Genomic DNA, 24,310 nt, shown 5'->3' on the forward strand with positions numbered 1-24,310 from the left:
GGCCACAGGGGCAAAATGCACTTCTTAAATGAATAAAACTCCTTAATTCAAAACTAAAAGTTCCTGTGAGGAAAACTAAAAAATTGGTGAAAAATATCAAAGAACTAAATAAATGCAAAGATATACATATATATATATATATATATATATATATGTATATGTATATATCTTCATGGATAATAAAATTGAATATTGCCAAGAAATTAGTTCTTAACTTCACCTATAGATTGAACATGACCCTGCTAAAAGGCACTTTATGGATATCAACAACCTGATTCTAAAGTTTATTAAGAGAGGCAAGAGACCCAGAATAGACAACTCAATGTTGAAGAGAAGAAAAAAGCTGGGGGACTAACACTACCTGACCTGAAGACTTACTACGAAGCTACAGTAATCAAGACAGTGTGGTGCCGATGAAAAGAACAGACAGATAGATCAATGGAACAAAAAAGAAAGCCCAGAAATAGACCCAAATAAATATAGTCAACTAATCTTTGGCAAAGGAGCAAAGGTAATACAATAAGATAATTGGTGCTGGAACAACTGGACATCTATGTGCAAAAAAGTGAATGCAGACACAGAAATTACACCCTTCACAAAAATAAACTCAAGTGGATCACAGACCTATATTCAAGTGCAAAACTATAAACCTCCGAGAAGATTAACAGGAGAAAACCAAGATGACATTGGGTATAGTGCTGTCTTTTAGATACAACACCAAACACACAGTCCATGAAAGAAATAATCAATAAGCTGGACTTCATTAAAACTAAAAACTGCTCTGTGAAAGGCAATGTCAAGAGAATGTGAAGACAAGTCATATACTGGGAAAAAAGATCTGATAAAGGATTGTTATCAGAAATATATAGATGTACAAAGAAATATTAAAACTCAACAATAAGAAAATGAACATCCCGATTAAAAAGTGGGCCAAAGACGTTAAGAGACACCTCAGCAAAGACAGAATAGAGATGGCAAGTAAGCATATGACAGATGTTCAGCCTCATATGTCATTAAATAATTGTTAATTAAAATGAGATACCACTACCTATAGATTACGATGACCAATCAAAAAAAAATGACAACACAAATGCTGCTGAGGATGTAGAGAAACAGGAACTCTCATTCACAGCTGGTGGGAATGCAGAATTGGTGTAGCTACTGTAGAAGACAGTTTGGTGGCATCTTACAAAAATATACATACTTTTACCATATGATCCAGCAGTTGTGCTCCTTGGTATTTACCCAAATGAATTGAAAAACTGAAGTCTGCACAAAAACCTTTACTCAGATGTTTATAGCAGCTTTATTCATAATTGCTCAAACCTGGAAGCAACCAAGATGTCCTTCATAGGTGAATGGATACATAAACTGTTACATACATATAATGGAATATTACTTAACACAAAAAATAAGAAAGCTATTGAGCTATGAATAGACATAGAGGAATCCTAAAATGCACTTTACTAAGTAAGAAAGATAAACGGAATGGGCTACATGCTTTATGATTCCAACTATCTGAAATTCTTGAAAAAAGCAAAACTATGGAGACAATAAAAAGATCAGTGGTTGCCAAGGGTTAAGGTGGAGGGAAGGATGAATGGACAAAGAACAGAGCATTTCTAGCGCAGTGTATACTACTACTACTACATCTATTCTGTAAAATACTACTACATGTGGACGCATGTCATTATACATTTGTCAAAGCCTATAGAATACACAAAACCAAGAGTGAGCCCTAATGTAAACTGGACTTCAGGTGATAACGATGTGTCAATGTAAGTTCATTGTAACAAGTGTATCCCTTTGTGGCAGGATATTGATAGTGGGGGAGGTTGTACCTGTAGGGACAGGGTCTATGTGGAAATTTTCTGTATTTTCTGTTAATTTTGTTGTTAACCTAAAACTTCCCTAAAAAATAAAATTTATTAATGAAGAAACAAAACAAACATAGTTCCTAAACACTAAATGAACAATGGAAAGGTAAGATTACTAAAATAGTAAGGTTTTAGAAGGAAAACTCCATCAGAGCCCTAATATCAGTTATTCCTTCTACCTAGACTGTATCGAGCAACTTACCAATTTATACAGTTGTAAAGCATAATTTTAATTTGTTTTTAATGAAGGAAGTCTGTTAAAGCAAAAATGCCAAGAGCCAACAATATTCATAATGTATCCCTATGAATTGCTATGATTTTGATAGTCTTGGTATTTAATAAATGATAATCACAACAAAGATATAAATATATCTTCTTAAAAGGAAGTAAAAAAGAAGATCAGCAAAGTTTTTTATTTACTGGGGACATACGATTTACTGCTCCCTAACCCCCCCAGTCCAAGAAATAATACCTTTCTTTCCCTTTACAGATATATAAGGAAAGAGAGAAAGCAACTCGATTTGGTTCTTCAAGGTAATTATAAGATGTTTTACGATGTTAAAGAGTTTTAGTTACTTAAGAAAGCTTGAGTCCGTCTGTATATTTTGAACAGTTTGAGTAGGCCTGAAGCTACCGATGTTTGTGAAATCATGAACTACCATGTTTACTACAGGGAGTTAAATAAATCTCATATACTGTGTTTCTGTTTGCATTCAATTTAAGATGTGGTTCAAAAGCAGAATGTTGTATTAAGAAAATATCTATACACAACAGAGATGATGAGGTAATCATTAGAGGTAATCACCGCAGAGGTGCATACAATATTAAAGATGACATGAAATCTTTGACTGAGGCTATCATCAAAGCAAGGAAAGGTTACTCTCTGAAACTGAAGCTGGTAATAACCAGATACAATGGAGCGATTAACCATCTGCATTCCGCCCTACCCAGTTGTTTATTACATGACCAGTGAATCTACACTGAATTCTAAATCTCCACCCAAATTTTCTTTGAGACATGACTGTAATGTCAAGATAACTTATTTAGTTACAATAATAAAATGTTAGATGAAATAATGGTGCCTTTGAAATGTGGTAATAGAAGGTATTCAAAGTTATGACTATGTGGGTGTTCATGCAGCTTAAAAAAGATGATGCTCTAACCCTATTTACTGGTCTTTTTTCTTTAGATTAAACTTCCTAAATTACCAGAGAGCAAACATAAGGCTTTGACAATTTAATGAAAATAGCACTTGACACTCAACAATAACAAACAGCTCTAATTCTTTGTGTAACAAGTAAATTTCTGTGATACCTTGGCCTCCAGAGCACACTTGACCAGCAGAAGGAAAGAAGTGAACAAATGACAAGCTTGGGTCTGAAATAGGTATATCTTATAAGGCACATTAATAAGGCAGATTTTCTTTTTACAAGTTGGATATCTTAGTAACTAGATGAAGCTGTTTTTCTTTTTTTTTTCTGAGCTATAGTCATTTTTGGTTAAACAGTAAGAGTAAGCTGTTGGACCTATAAGATGCTTTAACACGATCGTGGACCCACAGTGGTAGTGCACCATCTTTCACAGTCTTCTCTCAGGTCTCATTTTGCCTAATTAGGGAGATGTCAACAAAAGGAAGGCAATGGTCATGATGCTATCATGAGAGTCACAGTGTCTGATGCATCCATTCTCTCTCAGTTACTATCTAAATCCATCGGGATGGGAATTCAAGGCTAGATTCCAATGTGTGTCCAACCTTGCAGTCAGTGTCTCTGAAAAGACCGTCCTTGAACCACCACATCAGTGGCACCTAGGATATTTTTAAAAATTCAGTTACACCAAAGACCTCTTCTGCTGAGTTTGGAAATTTGCATTTTTAATATATAGCCTTTCTTATGCACCTTATAGCATAAGAACCACTGCACTGGAAAGAAAATACACTACAATACATTATGCTAAAATCAGATATACTCAGGTTTAAACCTAAAACAAAAAACAACTCTGAAATTATAACTGGAAATTTTCTTAAATTTTCAAGAAAAATATAGCTTATCTGGAAACTTGTAGCATGAACTATATATCAATGATGTCATAGAATTTGCTTAAATAAGTGATATTGTGGGCCTGAGCAATTGTATTCCATGGTCTGCTCACCGATTAACATTTCCCTTGGTTTTACATAAAGGGTATGAAAGTTTCTTAGAAAAGTATTCTGGTAACATGGAAATTACAGAGGACATGTTGAATATATAGGGAGACCAAATTTCTATTAAGAATTAATTAATGACCAAATGAAGAGCAATTTTCACCAAATAATGTAATACAATCCTAGAGGCAAAAATATAAGAATTTGCTTCATCAGATTAATTGACAGAATATTATTTTACCATGAGCCTATTTTATTTAAACAAGTGTTTATGTTGCAGATGACCGAAATAATGAAAAGTAAATAAACTTAAAGGTAATATAGACATTAGGTTTGTTTCTAGGTGTCGCAAGTGGCATTATGTGAAAGCTGTTGAGATGCTAACTGATGCCAGATCAGCAAAGGGAAAAATGATAACTTTGTCTTCAAATACTATATTTGGATATAGTTATTGATACAGATTTCATTAAGTACAATATTTTAACTACAGGGAATGATACTAGAGAAAGTGGATTAACAGGGCTTGAATTTTTACGTTTGGATTAGTCTGATGTTACATTCATCACTTTTACATAAAAAAATACTTTCCAAATGGTTTATTTGGGGGAATATTTGGAACTTCTTTTGGATGTAAAAATTTAGTTTTCTTGGCTCTTCAAGACTGTCAAAATGTCTTGAAATATGTGATTTACCTAATAAGTGTCCAGATTAGAGTTAGTGCTTAAGTTTAAACAGGTTTTCTTTATTTTTAACGAACGGTTTTCAAATCTGTATAAATTCGTCGTGCATAGACTGGCCTTAAGCTCAGATGCAGGCTCCTAAGAGTCTATGATGGATAAATTAGAAAGTGCTCCAGCAAGGCAACTCATTCTGGAAGTACAAGGATACTGTGAGATCTCAGCATCAGTTTTCCAGCTGGGCTCCTCCTAGCCAAGGGCTGAATCAATATTTCATTCAGTGAAAACTTCCTGGTGAATATTCTGTCACTTAAGAAGCTCTATTAATCATTAAAGAATGAAGCACATTCCCAAAGGAGATTCCAAACGGAGTCTGTGGATTAAGTTTTAAAAAGATATTTTTTTTAAGTACATCAGTTTTGTCCATGTTATCACTGGCTAGACATGAAAGTAAGAAGCCAGTTTGGAAAATCTATAACTAATCCCTTTGTTGGTATCAAGGGTTATGTAAAGTTCACTGGAACACACTACTTAAAGTTTGAGTCAGTCCTTTCACTAACAAATCCATATTTTATAGATGAGTAGATTTTAACTCTTTAGATAACTGTATTTAGATGAAAGCTGTATTAGGCCAACTGATATGAGTGAAATGGGTTAAGTAAAATTTTCAGGTTGGCGTTACTCTAGTCCAGAGAAATTCATTTAAACATAGAAATTGTAATAAATAACTATATATGTTTATAGTATAATTACTACCTATTTTCTTTTAGGATTATTTCTAATTAAATATTTTCTTTTAAATTAAATATATTTTCTAATTAAATATACTGTAAAGTATATATACTTAATAGTTACAGCAAAATGTGCCTTAATATACTTATAACACATTTATATCAATATATTTTACTAAAAGCACATTTAATTCAACCAATTAAGTGTTTATGCTCCATACAAAAAAAATGAATATAAATAAATTCAAAGATCATTCAGGACATAGGTCTGTTTCTAATTGTTGCCATTGGCAATGTGGCAGCTATTTGGATGGAAACCCAAAAGCAAAACTGCAACAGTAAGAGGATTCATGCCCTATTTTTCCAAAACCTAAGAGAAAAACCACGGCCCTTAAAGAGCTCACTCTGAATAATGCGCACGACCACCTGTGTTTATGTCATCATAGATTTTGTCTATACAGTTGCTCAGGAAAATAAAGATATTTATCTAAAAACAACTCATCAGCTATTTTCATTACAAATACTATCATTTAGCAAGCAGAGCCTTTTGGACATAATTACACTCTTCTTTTTGTATGGGAACTTTCACTCTGAGATCAGGCTCCTAGAAATGAGGATCCATAACTTGGGGATTGGTGGTTTACACTCCAATGTAACAGCAGCACAGCCCCCAAACAGCCCCAAACGCGCTAGTGTGTCTGGAGGGGCACCTTGACTGCTTCTGTTCCAGATGAGGAGTCCGTCCCCTAGCTGGCAAGAGGTCTAGAAACATACATACGTAGGTGGTCTTTTCACATATACACACAAATTCCTTAAATAGTTGCAATTTCTGATTCTTCTATGGTTTGACATTAACTAATAGTTGATATTTCCTGTAGTAATTTGTCCTAAGATCAGTTTCTCAGGAAACAAAGAATCTCATAAGCACTATGGTTCCCTCAAAGTGCAAGGACTCCAGATTTGGAACTCCTGATATTGATAATTACTGCAAATCAACAATAATACCAATTGTGAATTTATAAGGAATAATGTTTTCGATCACTAACATAAAAAATTTAAACTTTAATAGAAAATTAGAGGGGCTGAAGCATGCACGTTTTTTCAAGTGTTGACACACTGTGACATAATTAAATTCTGTAATGTATTCCTTCAACAAATAATTTTCGGTGTCTACTACATAAAGCATAAAAGGATATATCTCCTTCCAGCTCTAAACTAGAAAGATCTGTACAATGAACTGGGGCCACTTACTACTTATTTTTAGCCCCTTTTTAACGTCTGGATTCTCTAATACTACTTAATTTGGCCACTTTCCTTTAATCTCTTACCACTTTGCTGCTGAAAAATATCTTCCCCAAATACTAGTTTCTTTTTCACACAATTATTCAAATTTTCTCTAAAGCTCCCTAAAAAAAATCCTCATTTCACCAGTGAGGATTTAGAGACATAGGAAAGTTATGTTACTTGCCCAAAATCACACACTATGGCACAAGCGTAGGATGTCCTTGTTTAAAAGCACATTTACCAAGTGTGCTATGTGCAAGCACTCCTACAAAATGCCTCCATGCAGTAACGTATTTAGTCCCACAGAGAATGTTAGCATACTCTGATACTCATGTTTTTCCCTTCATTCCCCAGTCTCTTTTGAAGTTCGTTTGGCCATATGACAAGTTACCACCAGCAGAATATGACAGAAGTAATTCCTGCCACTTTTGAGTGCTTAAATGTCAGCTATGCTTTCCCTGTGGTCTCTTTCCCTCCTTCACCACAATCTGCTACCTAAAATAGTGAGGTTATGTTGAAGGTATATGACCCAGAGCCACAAAATGGAAATAGCCTGAATTCTGAGTCTGCTTAGATCAGAAGGATGAGCTCTTATCAGACATAATGTAAATAAAAAATAAGCTTTTATTGTATTAAAACACACGAATTTCTGGACCTGTTGTTGTACAGCAAAACCAATATTACCCTGATGAGGACATCCTATGAGGTAAGTACTATTTTTATAATACCCATTCTACTGGTGAAGAAACTGAAACAGGGCAAGGTTAAGCAACTGTCACAAAGCCAACAGCTAGGAAGTGGTGGAACTAGATAAGCACCTGCTCAGTTTACTAACAAGGCCTATACATGTATCTACTATACTATAGTCCCTCTCCAGGACCCCAGGATAAAGGAGGCTTTTTAATTCTAGCATTAAAGGCCCTTTAAAAATCTAGCAATAATATTATCATGTGAAACAGTAGAGTATATTATTTAAATTCCAGGCTTCAGAACTAAAATCTCTTCCCTGACACTTACTCAGGCCGTATTGAGCTAATCATAAGACATCTAAGCTTCAATAAAAACCTCTGAAAAGTGAGAATGATAATTACAGAACCCAATTCAGAGATGCTGTGACATGAAATAATATGTATAGGTACTTATCCCACTCTCTGACACATTGTAAGTGTAAGTACTTGATTTCTTATTTCTTTCCAGTGTCATTTCCCAGTATACCCTCTTTAAGTCTGAACAGACTGGCCTTCTAACAGAGTAAGCCCCACGTTTCACATTCTCATTCACATTCACACTCACACTTCATGGATATGAAAGGAGGGATCAGAATTCCGATGAGCATGCCAACAGAAGTTCTTTTTTTTCCTTTTAACCTTATTTTAAATCTTACCAAGCTTTTGGGGATTACTCAAAGTTTGCCTTTCAGCAAAGGCAGATTTTCCTGGCCATCTCAAATTAAGTTCATGTTTCCAAATCTCTAAAGCAAATCTGTTGCTTATGATAATAATCTGGTACTTGCATTAGGTACTGTAATCTAAGAGTTAAAGAGCATAGACTCTGGAGCCAGGCTGCGTGGGCTGAATACTGGCTCTTCCACTTATTAGCTGTGTAACTTTGGGCAAGTTACTCAGCATTTCTTGTGACTCAGTTTCCTTACCTATAAAATGGATACACTAGGTAGCTATTTTACTAGGCATATTGTGAGGATCGAAGAAAACTGCAGGGCACAAACTAAATGCTATATTAGTGTTTACTGTAATTATTAGCATTTATAGATATCATCTTTGGCATATTTATAGCCCTAACAGATTATAAAAATAACTTGGAATCATGGGTTTTATTAAATTGCTTTTACAATGTCTAACATGTTTGGACACTGGTTGCATATAGTAGGCATACACTAAATACTTGGTGGTTGAATTAGAACCCATAATAATCTGGTTAGCCTAGTAATGGAAAATAGTAAATATTTATGTGCTTACCATGTTCCAGTAAGAATACACATTCTTAACAAAATGTTTATTATCCCATTCAATTCTCATAACAACCCAAAAGGTAGGTATTATTGTTGTTCTCATTTCACAAGTGAGGATTTAGAGACATAGGAAAGTTATGTTACTTGCCCAAAACCACACACTATGGCACAAGAGTAGGATGTCCTTGTTTAAAAGCACAGTGACTTCCACAGTTTAATTGGCATCAGATCACCCAAAGGACATGTTAAACACAGATTACTGGGCGTCATACACTAATTTCTGATTGAGTGAGTCTGAACAGTGTCCAAAATTTTGCATTTTTTCTAACAAGTTCCCAGGTCATAATGAAGCTGCTGCTCTGAGCACACACACCCTTTTAGGAACTTCTTCCTTGGGGCATATATACTGTTTCCTTTGTGCTACACAGCTTAACTTGCGCTGGAAGCAGACGTTTCTAAAGTAGAAGTAGATAAGGTCTGTTCTAAAACATGTGGAAACATAGCAGGTTTTCCTAAAAATAGAATGTAACATTAGAAATTTATGTGGAAACTTGGCTTTAAAGAAAAATAGACTTTCTGGCAAAGATAATAACTCTGTGGTACAAAAATCATCGATGAGTAGCAAATTACACAGGCACTTTTCTTAACCAAAGACCACTTAACAAATGAAGGAAACCAAAACATCTGGAAAGAGAGTGTCAGAAGTTTGCAATGGCCTCAGACAAGGGAGGGAACAGAGACAACTACCTAGACTCTTCCCTTGTTCAGCAGGTGAATTAAATCAGATAACAGGAACTTTAAACATAACCAGATCATTGTTCTTTCTGTAAGATATCTTATATTCTTCTAAAGTCATGAGAACCAGGATTTTCCTGGCTATGGCCACATATTACAGGGAAACCAAATCAGGGCAAAGGGCCCCTGCTCCTGCCCTAGAATGAGATGTCACAACAACCTTGTTTTCCATTATTCATTCTTATCTATATTTTGTTCACGAACGCTGCAGTTTTACTACCTGATAAAATTGATAAGACTTGCTGACTTGATCCAAACTCTGAGGATCCTAAAATAGATTTTCCTACCTGAATTTTAGTAAATGTTTGCTTTTTCTTATTTAGTATGTTATCAAACTCATCTTGCTAAATTAGGCTGTAAGCCCTGTCTATTCTTGGCATGTTCAGCTTTGATGTACCCATGACCTGATATGATGATACAAATGTCAAAAAAGTAGTAAGTTATGTTAAACCTCCTAACAAATGCATACTGCTGGACATTAAAAAGAAATGAGTTTAAGCCAGAATCATCACCAGTACTGAAAATTCCAAAGCAGACAGTCTTTCAGTATTTGAGGATGTAATTCACCTGGACACAGATAAAAGAGTAACGATCTGAGGACATGTGAGAAAAACCACTTAAGGCTAAAGGAAAGACCCAATGGGAAGCAAAAGGCAGAAAAATTTCCAGAACCCACATAGGTCTGGGAATAATTCCCATCAGCCAAAGTAGATAATACATAGAAGGGACATGGAGAATACTCAGAAAGTTAGCACCATAGTAGTGGAGCTAAACTAACACTAGTCTAAAGGTTCTTTGGGACTTCCCTAACACAACCTCAAAGCAAACTTGGAATGAGTTAACTAATTCCAAGTTAATTAGTTGCTGCAGGTCAGAAACAAAATAGATGTTATCTAAAGGGGAAAAAAATGGAAATCGACAATATAAAACCTTAAAGTGTCCAGTGTACAACCAAAATTGACCAGGCATACAAGAGCAGGGAAATATGACCCAGAATGAGGAGAATCAAATCAATAAAAATAGACCTCAAAATGACAGAGATGATGGAACTAACAAACAAGGGTGTTAAAACAGCTATTATAAGCATGCTCCATATGTTCAAGATGATTCAGGAAAATATGAGCATCATCAGGAGAGAAATCACAAATGTTAAGTAAACGACAGAAATGAAACTTCTAAAAAAGAATATCTCAATTCTGAATTGATGGGATTAATAACAGAGTAGACACTTAAGAAGAAAATATCAGAGAACTTGAAGGTGCAGCAATAACTATTAAGAGTGAAGTATAGGCAGGAAAAAAGTGTAAAATATAAGAACAAAGCAAAATCAACTTCTGGGATTTATCAACTGGTCTAATATTGGTGAAATTGGTGTCCTAGTACAAGATAGAAAGAAGGTAGAAAAAAATATTTGAAAAAATAATAGTAAAAAACTGCCCGAATTTTATGGAAACTATAAACAAATCCAAAAACCCACAAGTACGTCATAATCAAATTGCTGAAAATCACATAAAGAGATCTTAAAATTATTGAGAAACAGAGTAATCAAGAAAATTACATCAGCAGATTTCTCATTAGAAATAATGAAAGCCGTAAACACTGGAGAGACACATTTAAAGTATCAGGGGAGGAAACTGACTGCAAAGGGATATGGGGTAATTTTTTGAAGTGATAAAAATGTTCAGGGCATTGATTGGGTGTTTCTAACAAAATTGTCATACTTATTTATAAACAAAATGGATGAAGATATTATATGTAAATTATCTCAAAAAAGCTGATTATAAACAAAAGGTGGTCAATTTGAAGGAAAAACAATGTTAGAATAACATGAAAATTTGAAATTAGAGGAACTTTTTTAAAGAAAATTCATTCACAAAATTACAAATATTTTTCTTCATTTACATTAAGGTGCTACAATATTCTAGAGATACATGAATTCACACATGCTTATAATACTTATTTTAACAGACACCAACTTTCTTTTATAAAAAAATTAAATTATTGGCAGAAAGGAAATAATTTTAAGTAGCAATCTATATAATTTAGATGACTCATAAAACATAATTCCCACTAACTTTTTATAAATGTAAACCTTAAGTTAATAACATACTAGAATTGTCACATAATCAATGATATGAATCTAAATTGTGTCAAGTATGCATTAGCTCATACATGCGCAAAAATTATTTTAGGTTGGCAATATTTTTTAAACTATTTTTTACAAACCTGTTCTGTTTTGAATAACCTTTTAATTATTTTTTATTAACTTTTCCCAATCAATTAGTATACACAGAACAATTTTCATCAAACAATATTTTCTGCAACTATAACAAAGTATGTACCTAAGGTACGAAAATGTCTCTTTACCTCCAGTTTAATTCTTGAAGAAGTGGATTTCCAGTGAGAGACAATTCACAGAGAGAATAGCATGCGTCAAAACATCTTTCAGTACTTGTAAGATCTGCAGGAAAGAACAATTAAAATCATAATGAATGGTATCACTGATAAAGAAAAATATTCACAAATCAATGACCGTTTTATCTATTAGCTATATTAAAAAAGCAACTAGATTATTCTGCAGAACACAGTATGCTTTTAAAAGAAGACTGTATTAAGAACACAGACTCTGTTGTCAGAATATATATTTCTACCATTTAGCAGCTGTGTGAACTTAGACAAATCATACAACTACTTTATAATTCAGGTTCATACCTATCTCTTAGGGTAAGGATTCAATAAAATAATGGGTGTAAAGACCTTAGAATAGTTTGTGCCAGATTATAAGCACAAAATCAGAAGAGGTGAAATCTACAGTAATAGGATAAGTGGTAAAATTGAACATAAACCTAAATAGAATTACATGGACATATTATACTTACAAAAGTAAAAGAGGTCAAGCTAGAGAACATTAGAGAGTAATTTATACTAGAATTGTTCTCCCACTGAAAAAATCGTGAAACTGGAGAATACATAAGAAGTACCTGTTTGTACACCTGACTCTGAGAGAAGGAAAACATACATGATGAGCTTACCATTACAGTGGTTTTCTGCCTGAAAGCACCTTACCACTAAAGAGCAGGAAAGTGGAGACCAAGCAAAGAGGCTGTTCAGCTGAATTAAGAGACAAAGATCAGAACTGAAACTGGAATTTATGGTGAAAAGTACTGAGAAGAATCTGTGCGTATGTGTTAGGGGAGGAAATTGGGGGGAAAAGTCTGTGAGGATTCACTGCTGGCCCTTGGATGAATGGTAGGTGTTACACAGACAGGGCAAGACTCTGAAACACTTAGCAAAGACCACTTTGTTGTAGGGCTAAGGGCTGAATGATGACACCAAGTTTACACAGCAGTCAGACACTGGAGTTTCTGCTCAGCTAGAATGAGACCTTATGAGTATTTCAGAGATTTAGCTAAAATCCAGAAAGACTATTCATTAGGCATAAACACAATTACCTAGAGTTAGGGGCATGCATTAAGAGTTGAAAACTAAAATGATTTGTCCTAATAGACAATAAAATTAAGGCTGACAGAAACAAAATTTCCAATCAATACTTTAACTGCCTGCCAGAATTAAACTTAACATCCTTTAAAAGGAAGACAACAATGTTTAAATTCACCAAACTATAGTATGTATAATGTTCAACATACAGTTAAAAATTACAAGACAGACAAAAATAGACTTAAAACAAATACTCTAATTAGAGACAAAATAGGGTGTTATATAATGATAAAGGGATGATTTAAGCAAAAGAATATAACATGTACCCAACATGGGAACAACTAAATATATAAAGAAAATATTAACGGACCTACAGGGAGAAAGAGCAATATAATTAAGTAGGAGACTTTAATACCTCTCATTTGCATCAATGGGTAGATCATCGAGATCTGCCTATTGATCCAAATCAATAATGAAACATAAGCCTTGTTTTAAACAACATGTTAGACCAGATGGACTTAACAGATGTTTAACAGAACATTCCATACAAAAGCAAGGGAATACATATTATTCTCAAGTGCACATGGAACATTTTTGAAACTAGATCTTGTGTTAGCCCACAAAGCAAGTCTTAAAAAATTTAAGAGGACTGAAATGATGTCAAGCATCTTTTCTGATCACAATGGTGTGAAACTACAAATTAATTACACAAAGAAAACTGGAAAATCCACAAATACATGACTAAACATCTACTGAACAATCCAGAACTCAAAGGAGAAGTAGAGAAATACAAAAAATACCTCGAAGTTAAATGAAAATGGAAAGGTAACATATGAAAATGTACGGGATGCAGCAAAAGCAGTCCCAGAGGGAAGTTCATAGGAATAAATGGCTACCTCAAGAAACATGAAAAGTTTCAAATAAACAACATAACTTTATACTTCCAGGAACTAGAAATAAAGAAAAAATGACTGCAAACTTAGTAAAGGAAGGTAATAAAAAAGATTACAGAAAAAAATTAAATGGAGATTTTCAGTGAAAACTAATAAATTTCAGTGAAGCTAATAAAGTCAGTGAAGTTGCAGGACACAAAATCAATACACAGAAATCTCTTGCATTTCTATACACTAATAACAAAATAGCAGAAAGAAATTTAAAACAGTTCCATTTATAACTGTGTGAAAAGAATAAAATACTTAGGAATAAATTTAACCAAGGAGGTGAAAGATCAGTATATTGAGATCAATTAGTACATGCAGAACAATTTTCTCAAATTGACCACCTATTGTTTGTATCAGCTTTCTTGAGATAATTTACATATAACAATCTTTATCCATTTTGTTTATAAATAAGTATGACAGTTTTGTTAGAATCACCCAATCAATGTACTGAATATTATCATCACTTCAAAAAATTACCCCATGCCCTTTTGCTGCCACATGCAAAAGAATGGCACGTGACCACTATCGTATACCACACACAAGACTCTGATGAGAGAAACTGAAGACAACACAAATAAATGGAAAGATAGTCCATGCACATAGATTGGAAGAATTAATACTGCTAAATTATCCATACCATCGAAAACCATATACAGATTCAGTGAAATCCCTATCAAAATCCCAAAGGCATTTTTCAAAGAAATAGAACAAACAATCCTAAAATTTGTATGAAAGCAAAAAAGACTCCAAATAGCCAAAACCATCTTAAGAAGAACAAAGCTAAAGACATCATCCTCTCTGATTTCAAACTATATTACAAAGCTGTAGTGATTAAAATAGCATAGTATTGGCATAAAAACAGACACAGATCAATGGAACAAAATGGAGAAAAGGAAGTAAACCTACACACATATGGCCAATTAAGTAATGACAAAATAATGAAGTATATATTATGAGAAAGAACAATGTCTTCAATAGGTGGTTTTGAGAGAACTGGGCAGCCACATGCAAAAGAATGAAACTTGACCACTATCTTATACCACACACAAAAATTAACTCAAGATGGATAAAAGACTTAAGCCCTGAAACCAGAGAACTCCTAGAAGACAGTATAGGTAGTAAGTTCCTTGACCAAACCATGGTGATGGTGTATTTAATCTGACACCAAAAGCAAAAATAAAGTGGGACTACATCAAAGTAAAAAGCTTCAACGTAGCAAAGGAAACCATTAACAAAGTGAAAAGGAAACCTACTGATGGGAGAAAATGTTTGCAAGTCATGTATCTGATAAGGGACTAATATCCAAAATATATAAAGAATTCATACAACTCCACAGAAAACATCCCAAATAATCTAATTTAAAAATGGGCAGAGGATCTGAATAGATAATCCAGAGAAGACATAAGGATGACCAACAGATGCATGAAAAGATGCTCAACATTACTAATCGACAGGAAAGTGCAAATCAAAACCACAATGGGTTATCTTCTCATACCTGCTAGAATGGCTATTACCAAACAGTCAGTCAATAACGTATTTGTGAGGATGTGGAGAAAAAAGAACTTTTGTACACTGTTGGTGGGATAGTGAATTTGTGCAGCCATTATGGAAAACAGTATAGAGGTTCCTCAAAAAATTAAAAATAGAACTCCCATATGGTCCAGTGATTTCACTTCTGGATATTTATTTGAAGAAAATAAAACACTAATTTGAAAAGCTATATGCACCCCCATATTCACTGCATTATTATTTAAAATGCCAAGACATGGAAACACCTTAAGTGTACATGTATGTATAAATGGATAAAGAAATTGTGGTATATATCTATGACAGAATATTATTCAGCCATAAAAAAGAATGAAATATTGCTATTTTGACATGGATGGACTTCAAGGGCATTATAGTAAGTGAAATAAATCAGGAAGACAAATACCATATGGTCTCTCTCATGTGTGGAATCAAAACAACAACAACACAAAAAACAAGCTCACAGACACAGGGAAGAGACTGGTGGCTCCCCAAGGGGGGACACATGAGTAATTTTTTTTTTAGTTTAAATGAATTGAAGAAAGAAAAGTCTCGTGGAAGATTTATATTTGTCTTATCATGTATGTGCCTATTTGACTCTAGAAGCAGTAAGGGTGACATTGAAGCACCACACAGATCTACCTAATAAAAGAGGAGATGAATCTATAGGATCAGAATGTAGAAGAACTGTTCCAATTCTAATCACTACTTTTAAGTCCTCAGTTACATAAGAATTACTACACACTCTTACAACCACTGAACCTTTGAACTAAAAGTCCTCTTTCTCCTTTGCGATGGTACTTCAAGTATCTGTCTGTACTCTCTGGACCTGTGTTACGTATATAACTGTAGGGAACTGAAAGATTCATTGTTTTAGTTGGTCCAGTTTTCCCACTGGTCTGCTACCAGAGCTAAAGCTGTCCTTGGTAATATAGCTGTTTTTGTTTCCTAGTATGTTGTTTTTCATTCTCAAAAATAATACCTGTTACCTATGTGAACTATTGCCTCTTGGAAGCTAGTTTTGTCCACGGGAAAGAACAAATGCCTGGAGGAAGGGAGCCTTTGGGACCTGCCACCCTGATCTATGAAGAAAACCATGTGGCCAAGGTGGCTGCAGCAGAGTGGCAGGAGGGAGGGCAGAGTACAGGGGCGGCAGTCAGACAGGAATCCACTATTAATCTCCACGTCTATGTCCTGAATACCTCTGGGGGAGACCCACCTGCTAGTAACACGAATGCCTCTGGGGGAGACCCACCTGCTAGTAACACGAATGCCTCTGGGGGAGACCCACCTGCTAGTAACACGAATGCCTCTGGGGGAGACCCACCTGCTAGTAACACTCGTTGCTGCTGGGGAGGTGAGGCTAGGAAGGAGACTTTTCCCTGAATTCCCCTTTGAACTTTTAGAACCTTGAATCATGTGTTAGTTTCTTAAAATTTTTAATTTAATACATTTTTCACCTCATGAAAAAAAATTGCTAGGCATGTAAAAAAATTAAAAAAACCAGATATAAATCAAAATTTTTGACAAAGACACCAAAATAATACGATGATGAAAAAAGCTTTAACAAATGTTGATGGAACAACTGAATATTTATATTAAAAACTGAACTCGTCCTCTAATTCATATCATTCATAAAAGTCAATTTGATATGGATCACAGAACCAAACGTAAAAACTAAAAATACAAAACTTCTATAAGAAAGCACAAAAGCATGGAAAATTATCTTCTCAATCTGGAGATGGGGAAATATTACAAAGTACACAGAGAACAATAACTATTAAAAAATGATAAAATGAACTTTGACCAAAATTTAAAATTCTGCCCATCTAAAGATACCATTACTAAAGAGGTAAAAGAGAGACTGGGAGAAAATATTTACAAAACATATATCTGACAAAGAATTTCATCCAGAATATATAAGAAACTTATACAAGTCAATAAGAAAAAGGCAAATAACCAAATTTTTTAAATGGTGAGATACTGAATAGACACAAAAGACATGGAAATCATCAATAAATGCCTGTAAATAGGCTCAATATCATTATTTATCAAGGAAATGCAAACTGAAATCATAATGAGTTAACAGTGGAATACTAAATGAACACTCTTTAGAACAGAGCAACTTAAACTTTGGTACATTGCTGGTGGGGGTATAAAAAGTTATAGCTATTTTGGAAAACAGTTTTTTTTTAGTTTTTTTCATTACATTAAATAATACACTTATTCTATTATCCAGCAATAACACTCCTATATATTAACCCAAGAGAACTTGCAAGCAAGTCTCACAAAAGGATTTGTACAAGAACTTCATAAGAAATTCCATTGTAGCCTCAAACTGTGAACAATTACAATATTGATCAACAGGACAATGGACAACTTGTGATAAATTTATACAATGGACTAAATATCAGCAAAAAAAGAAAAAGAAAAAGAACAAGCCACTGATAGAAACAACCGGTATGGTAGAAGGTCACTTGAAAGCTCAGTAAAAGAAGCTGGAGACAAAAGGTAACATTCTGTTTGATGATTACAATACAAAGATGTAGAATAGTAAAAATTAAACCTATGGTGACAAATTTAGAATGTGGTGTTCTTCATGAAGGGATTGACTTGGAATGGGATGGGGAATTTTTAGGGAGGATTAGTTGACCAAATCAATTCATCGCTGTTTAATTTAATAAACTTATAGTGGGTGTTTACACTATACCTGTTAGAAGTCAACAAATTAGACAAGTTTTTTACTCAACTTCTTAAATTACACCGTTTCACAGATAAACATATATGAATTTCTAATAAAAATATAATTGTGACATTTGCCCAGGTTTACCAAAAAGACATGGAAGTGACAGTTTTAAAAGTGGGAAGAAAATTTAACTGTATTATTTCACCATGCCTTTGAACATGTTCACAACATACCACCCCATATGCATTCTAGTATATCGACTATTTTGAGTTAAAGGTACTTAAAAAACAGCAGATCCAAGGACACTCTGAAGTTCCTTCTTTTTCTTAAAAGCAGGAGGTGAAATTGCTATGTGAAAGATGCCTTTCCCAAACCAGAAAGAAAGAGATATTCTTATGCCAAGGATGGGAAGTAGAGGCTAAGAAAGGTGTGTACAAACTTGTAAACTGACCCTTACTTCCTAGCCACCTTTCCATCCAGTTGACCACCCTAGCCCAAGCCCCTTTGACTTACCACTAGTTCACAATTCACTACTCTGCCCAACTTACTATATAAGTGTTCAACTCTTGGGGTCTTTTTTCTTGTAAGAACTCTCCTGTACATGTAAAAAAAATTAAAACTTGTATTCTTTTGTTCTGTTCATCTATCTTGAGTCAGCTTAATCTTAGACCCTAAAAGGGTAGAGGTTCAAGTGTTTTTCCTCTATCCACAGATACGTTACTTGTAAATGTCATTAACACCTCTAGTCAAAGCAACTCCTTACCATATTTGTAACTAAAGCTCAATAAATTATTATTTAAAAATATTATCTATTATTCTAAACTTACCAGAAAGACAATTGTTGCTGACATCTAGTTTTTCCAAAGAAACAAAATGAAAAAGTGGTATGATTTTTGTCAAGCTGAAAACAAAAAAAGAATTCATAAAAATTTTATATTGAAATGTCTTTAATATTAATGTAACTATATAATAATACATTTATACAACACATTATACAATGATATGCAATTGTATATACAACTGTATGTTCAATAAAATACAATTACAACATTGACCAACAGTACTTATTAAAATATACTAATTATAAAATTCTAAGTATTTCATAATAGAAGGTATGTTTCACTTGTAAAGAGAAGTTTTCATGAAATGGTCAATTTTAATCACAAATGTCATGGACTTTAATGTGAATTTGGTATTTAAATGAAAATAAGTTTTTGTTTCTGTTGTTACTGGTTCATCTTGTTTTTAAAGTCAAATTTACAGGGAATTTAGACTATCCATATATTTTTCCTGATTTAAACACATAACAAATCATTAAGAGTTAAAACATAAAAAAATACTCATTTTCACTTTTCAATGGATTAGTCACTAGTTTGTTTTAATTTTTAAAAAGTTTTGGTTAAAAGATTGAAAGTATTTTAAGTATTGTAAGCATCCAGAGTTATTTCTAAACTGGAAATACATATCATACAAACACAGTAATAGAAAATGTTTTATGTAAATAGGATGGACTTTATTTTGGCAGAAATATCTCAATATTTAAAATTAATACTTTTATTAATGCATAATTACTCAAATTTTAATAATAATGAACTTCCACTTATTTTGAAAGTTTCTATCATTTTCTAAGATATAATTTTCATTAAGAACCCATATTCAAGCCTGGAATATAAATGATATTCACAATATTCACATTATTGGAAATAAAGCCTGTGAAAGGAAAATTACTTCAGTTTGATTTGCATTTCCAACTAAAACAAGTCTACCCTTACTCTGTAACATAATATCACATTACTTTAACTATTTGGAAATAAAAATTAAGTAAGCTCATCTAAATCTTTAAACAAGAAACAAACTTCTTTGCATAAAATATATTCATATTATAAATACAAGACACCTGAACCAATTCCCCTATAAATGTTGGAACTCTATAACTGTTCAAAATAATTCTTCAAATAACTGAATATTTCTGGTACAAAAAAAAAGGATGCATCAATTTACACCTATTTTGCTTTTTTTTATTTATCTACTTTTTGTTCTATTTCTGCTATTGTCCTAGCAGAAATTTTTATATCTTTATTCTACCAACTCCTTTTCATGGAAAAAATAATGAAATTAAAAATAAGGTCAGAAGCTTACAGAATAATACTGTGGCTGGAAGCCTCATGGGGTCTGGCACAAAACTAACCTTTATATTGACCTTGACTCCCCTTTTGTACTATCCTGTTCTGCATTAGCAGAGATAGAAGATACTACTGATGAAAAAAATAGTCTAAATAATGGAGCTGGAAGATCTTTGACTGTAGTTCCTAAGTACAATATTAATATTTATATGAAACCTATACAACACTACTTCTTCAAATATAATTTCCACGGGAAAAAAATCTAAGGTAATAAAAAGTCATAAAATATTGGCTATTACATGTATATATGCATGCCGTTATTTGTACATACACTCTTTAGTAAAATTTATTGAAATGTCACATGTACATGGAAAAAGGAAGGAAGAAAAGAAGGAAGGAAGGAAGGGAGGGAGGGAGAGAGAAAGAGAGAGAGAAAGAAAGAGGGAGGGAGGGAGAGAAGAAGGGGAGAAAGGAAGAAGAAAAGAAAGAGACAACTTTGTTGATACTTATTTAATGGATTTAAGTCCTAGTTTTATGACTTTCTTACACATGCATGTTTTGGATCATTATTATTAGAAGTGAGAAAATTATATTTTGGAAGTGAAAATATAATTCTAATAAATGTATTTATGAACAAGAAAATTCTTATTTGTTTTGTATCTTTAATAAATTTCTAATACTAAATCTTTAATCTTCTAAAAAGATTTTGAAAGCTTACTAGATAATGAGTCTTTCCTTTTCCAGAATATCCATGTTTTTAAAAAATAAATTTATCACAACAAATAGGTAACATATGAGTTATATGAGGCATCAAGTAAAAATAACCAATAATATTTTATAATTAAAAATACAAATTTACTTTGCAAAAATCAATACAGATAAATATTTGACCAAATACTTTAATAATACTCAGATTTTAACATTTCAGATAACCATACTTTAAGAATCATGTTCTTTTTCTTTTTTAGAAATTTTAATAAAGAAACTGGCTATTCATTCACCTTTATGACTATTCATTAGGATGATAGAAACCTAATAGAATTCTTTAAAAAAATAAAAAACCTCTAGAACTTTGTCTTTCACTGACATTCTGTGTATATTTTTTTTCCAAGAAAATTCAAACCAGAAAGACAAAGGACATTACCGAAAACCTAATACCATTTGACCTTGTCACATTAGCCCTGGGCATAAAAAAGATATAAATTTCAAAGACGACAAAAAGCAAAAGATTTGTACAATGAGAAGCCAATGGGTAAGTTTCCACTTTCCGCTCCTATTTAGAGTCGCACTGGAGGTAGAAAGGCTTATGAAGCGGAGTCTTCCAGTTAGAACTCCACTGAGTCAAACTTAAAACAGTCACATGTCCTCAAGAAAACTTAAAACAGAAGTCAAGATGAAACAAGTATCTCAAACAATATGTACTTAGCATTATTCTTTATTATATTTCATTTGTTGGGGAAAAAAAGCAAATGGACGCAATTTCTTCCTTGTGACAAAAATATCAAAAATTAAGAGAAAAATATATACAATTTAAAAAACGTCCCAACCACAAATCCAAACGTCACATTTATAAAACTCTTCTCAAGTTTGTAAAACATATTGACATATGTATTTCTTTGGGATCATCATTAAAATCTCATGAAATAGGCAAGGTTGGTATCATTATCCCTTTTATTAGTGAAAAAATAACTAAGATTCAGGTAGTGAGAAGAGAGCTGCTCATATGTCAGCTGACAAGTCTTAGATTCAGAATTTCGCAGATCTGCTGACACTGAGTTTTACAAAATCTGGTACGGTTCTGAAAAAGTCAACGCACATTTAAAAGCTTAACGTAAGATGGATAATGTCTACAGTTACTAGTGTTAGCTTATTGTGAAAAATCCTAAAATTGAAGATTATTTTTACACTACGATTTTAGAAATAATTCACCACTCTGTAAGTTCCTATCTGGCAATCACATTGCCCTGGTGCCTACCGGCCTTCCCTTCTCTCTTCCTTTCAGAAATGGTAGAAGGTTACATGTGCCAAGAGCTTTGAGAGACCAACAAAGAATATGTTCAAACAGAAGTGACAGCATTACTAAAAAATTCAAAACAGCAGAATACTATATAATAATTTTATCTCTTTTTTTTATATAGTTAAGCTCAAAAGACTACATTTTATTCTTCAGAGTTTGTTTTAGGGTAAAGACATATATTAGTTTTGTATCCCCCAAAATTTCAACCACCACCTCAATATTCCAGTGGTATAAGGCTAAGCAAAGACAATTATAGATAAGGATTACTGTTATTAACTTTAAAAAGAATTAATGATCTAGTTTATGTAATTCCTAGTCATATCAGATTCAAATGAGAAACAAGTCATATCAGATTGATAGGGCAAAAGTCTATCAGCTTGTATTAATTTTATCTTTTAAAAATAGAAAATCTTGTTGATGATTTAAATTGTCCAAAGAAATTAAAGGCATTATTTCTCAAAAATGTCCTTCATTTAAATATTTTCTAATCTCCTTTAATATTATTAAGCTCATTAATGAGAGATCCACTTTTATAAAGTATGCTAAGTATATCAATTACAGAATGATTTACTGCATATGTCCAAAGCATAGCTGAGTATTTCTACTGAAATTGTGTTTTTTACCTGGAAAACATTGTGAAAAGATCCAGTGGGTTAGTAGATGGCCCAAATTACTTAAACAGTGTTATCTGATAAAGCTGGCTCTAGAATAAATGTCTTTTAAAAGCCAAATCAACTTTCATATAGATCTGATTAAAACAATTTGAAAGAGTGTTTGAATACAGAATCAGTTTTTGATTTGTCAAATAGTGGAATAGTTTAATAGATGAATGTTAAATCATTAGGGACATATATATTCAATAGTGGGATGAGCATTACTGTGGCAAAGATTGTGAGAAAATTTTATTTGGGATATATATATATATATACATATTAAAATTGGGTTGCCCTTGCTCATTTGTTTTGCAAGAATTATATAGCTCAAAGAAGCAATTTCTTGTTAAAGGTAGATTCTTTCCCCTACAGCATGTGCCTTTGATGAACAAAATAATCGTATTAGAATAAATAGGTCTCAATGAAATATTAAGCACAAGGAGAAATACAATATTATGCTCCTGTTTTGGTTTTAGACAGTTATTCTCTGCAAAGATCCAGATGTTTGGTGGTTTCAAATGGATCTTCTGTGGCAGGTACCCATCTCAATTTAATAGTGAAGTCTTTTTTTAAGTGTTACTTTATATCCTTAGGGAAATCAAATTTAAATCAATCTTAACAGTTACAAAAAGACATGCAAGTTGAGAGCAGATTAAAAATCGTTCTTCCAGGACTTAATAAGTACCACTTGAGAGAATGAGACATCCTTCTGAATTAAATTAACCACCTTCTGCATTTTCCAAGGACTATATTCTTTACAAATATAAACAAACTTGCCCTAAGAGAGTTCTACAAGTATGTCTTTGACAAGAAACAAAAAGTAAGATAACTTAGAAAATTCTACTAAAATTAAAGAGTATGTCAATACGTTAATTTTTAAATTTTGTAGTTGTATTTATAATTTATGCATTAATTTGTTGTGATGCATTTTCACTGAATTATTGGAAAAACCTAATAGCCTTTTTACTTATTGTAAAGATCACACATTTACTTTAAGCAAGCATTCACTGCACTTTTGCTTAAGCAAAGTTTGTTTTTACCTGTTTTGAGAGAGAGTCAGGTTTTGTAGTAAGGGCAGCCAATATGAAGAAAATGCATCCATAGCTGAAATGCTGTTATCATCCAAGTATAATTCCCTTAGTAGAACATGATTCTCTAAGGATGGAGGCTGTATTTAAATTTAGGTCATTAGTTTATATTAAGTAAAATATTTTTGTCATTTAACCAAATTATATTCCAGTAAACCACATGTCATAAATCAAAGCATAATGTGATGAGAATTTTAGTATGAATAACATTTCTAAGATTAACTTCATAACTAGACAATTTTTTTTGCCAGTAAGATATTTAATGACAAATTTTAACTAGAATTTCATGACAGATAAATTTGGTCCCACTAATATACTGAAATATAACTGAAAAGTTACAATTTATAATATTTTAGTTTTA

The 24,310-nt window shown here is 32.9% G+C and overlaps 1 protein-coding gene across 4 annotated transcripts in view; it reads right to left on the bottom strand.

Moving 5' to 3' along the window:
* LRRIQ1 (leucine rich repeats and IQ motif containing 1) overlaps window positions 1–24,310 on the bottom strand; it is a 200,612-nt gene that overhangs the window by 124,383 nt on the left and 51,919 nt on the right. For all 4 annotated transcript variants that reach the window (XM_073214774.1, XM_017680333.3, XM_017680334.3 and 1 more), the window contains 3 exons: window positions 23,902–24,029; window positions 18,896–18,969; window positions 11,844–11,937 (listed from right to left, as the gene is read on the bottom strand). In XM_073214774.1, coding sequence (XP_073070875.1) covers window positions 11,844–11,937; window positions 18,896–18,969; window positions 23,902–24,029 — 296 coding nt within the window. The remainder of the gene's footprint in view (window positions 1–11,843; window positions 11,938–18,895; window positions 18,970–23,901; window positions 24,030–24,310) is intronic.

Source organism: Manis javanica, chromosome 10 (assembly GCF_040802235.1).
Source record: "Manis javanica isolate MJ-LG chromosome 10, MJ_LKY, whole genome shotgun sequence".
Lineage (NCBI taxonomy): Eukaryota > Metazoa > Chordata > Mammalia > Pholidota > Manidae > Manis > Manis javanica.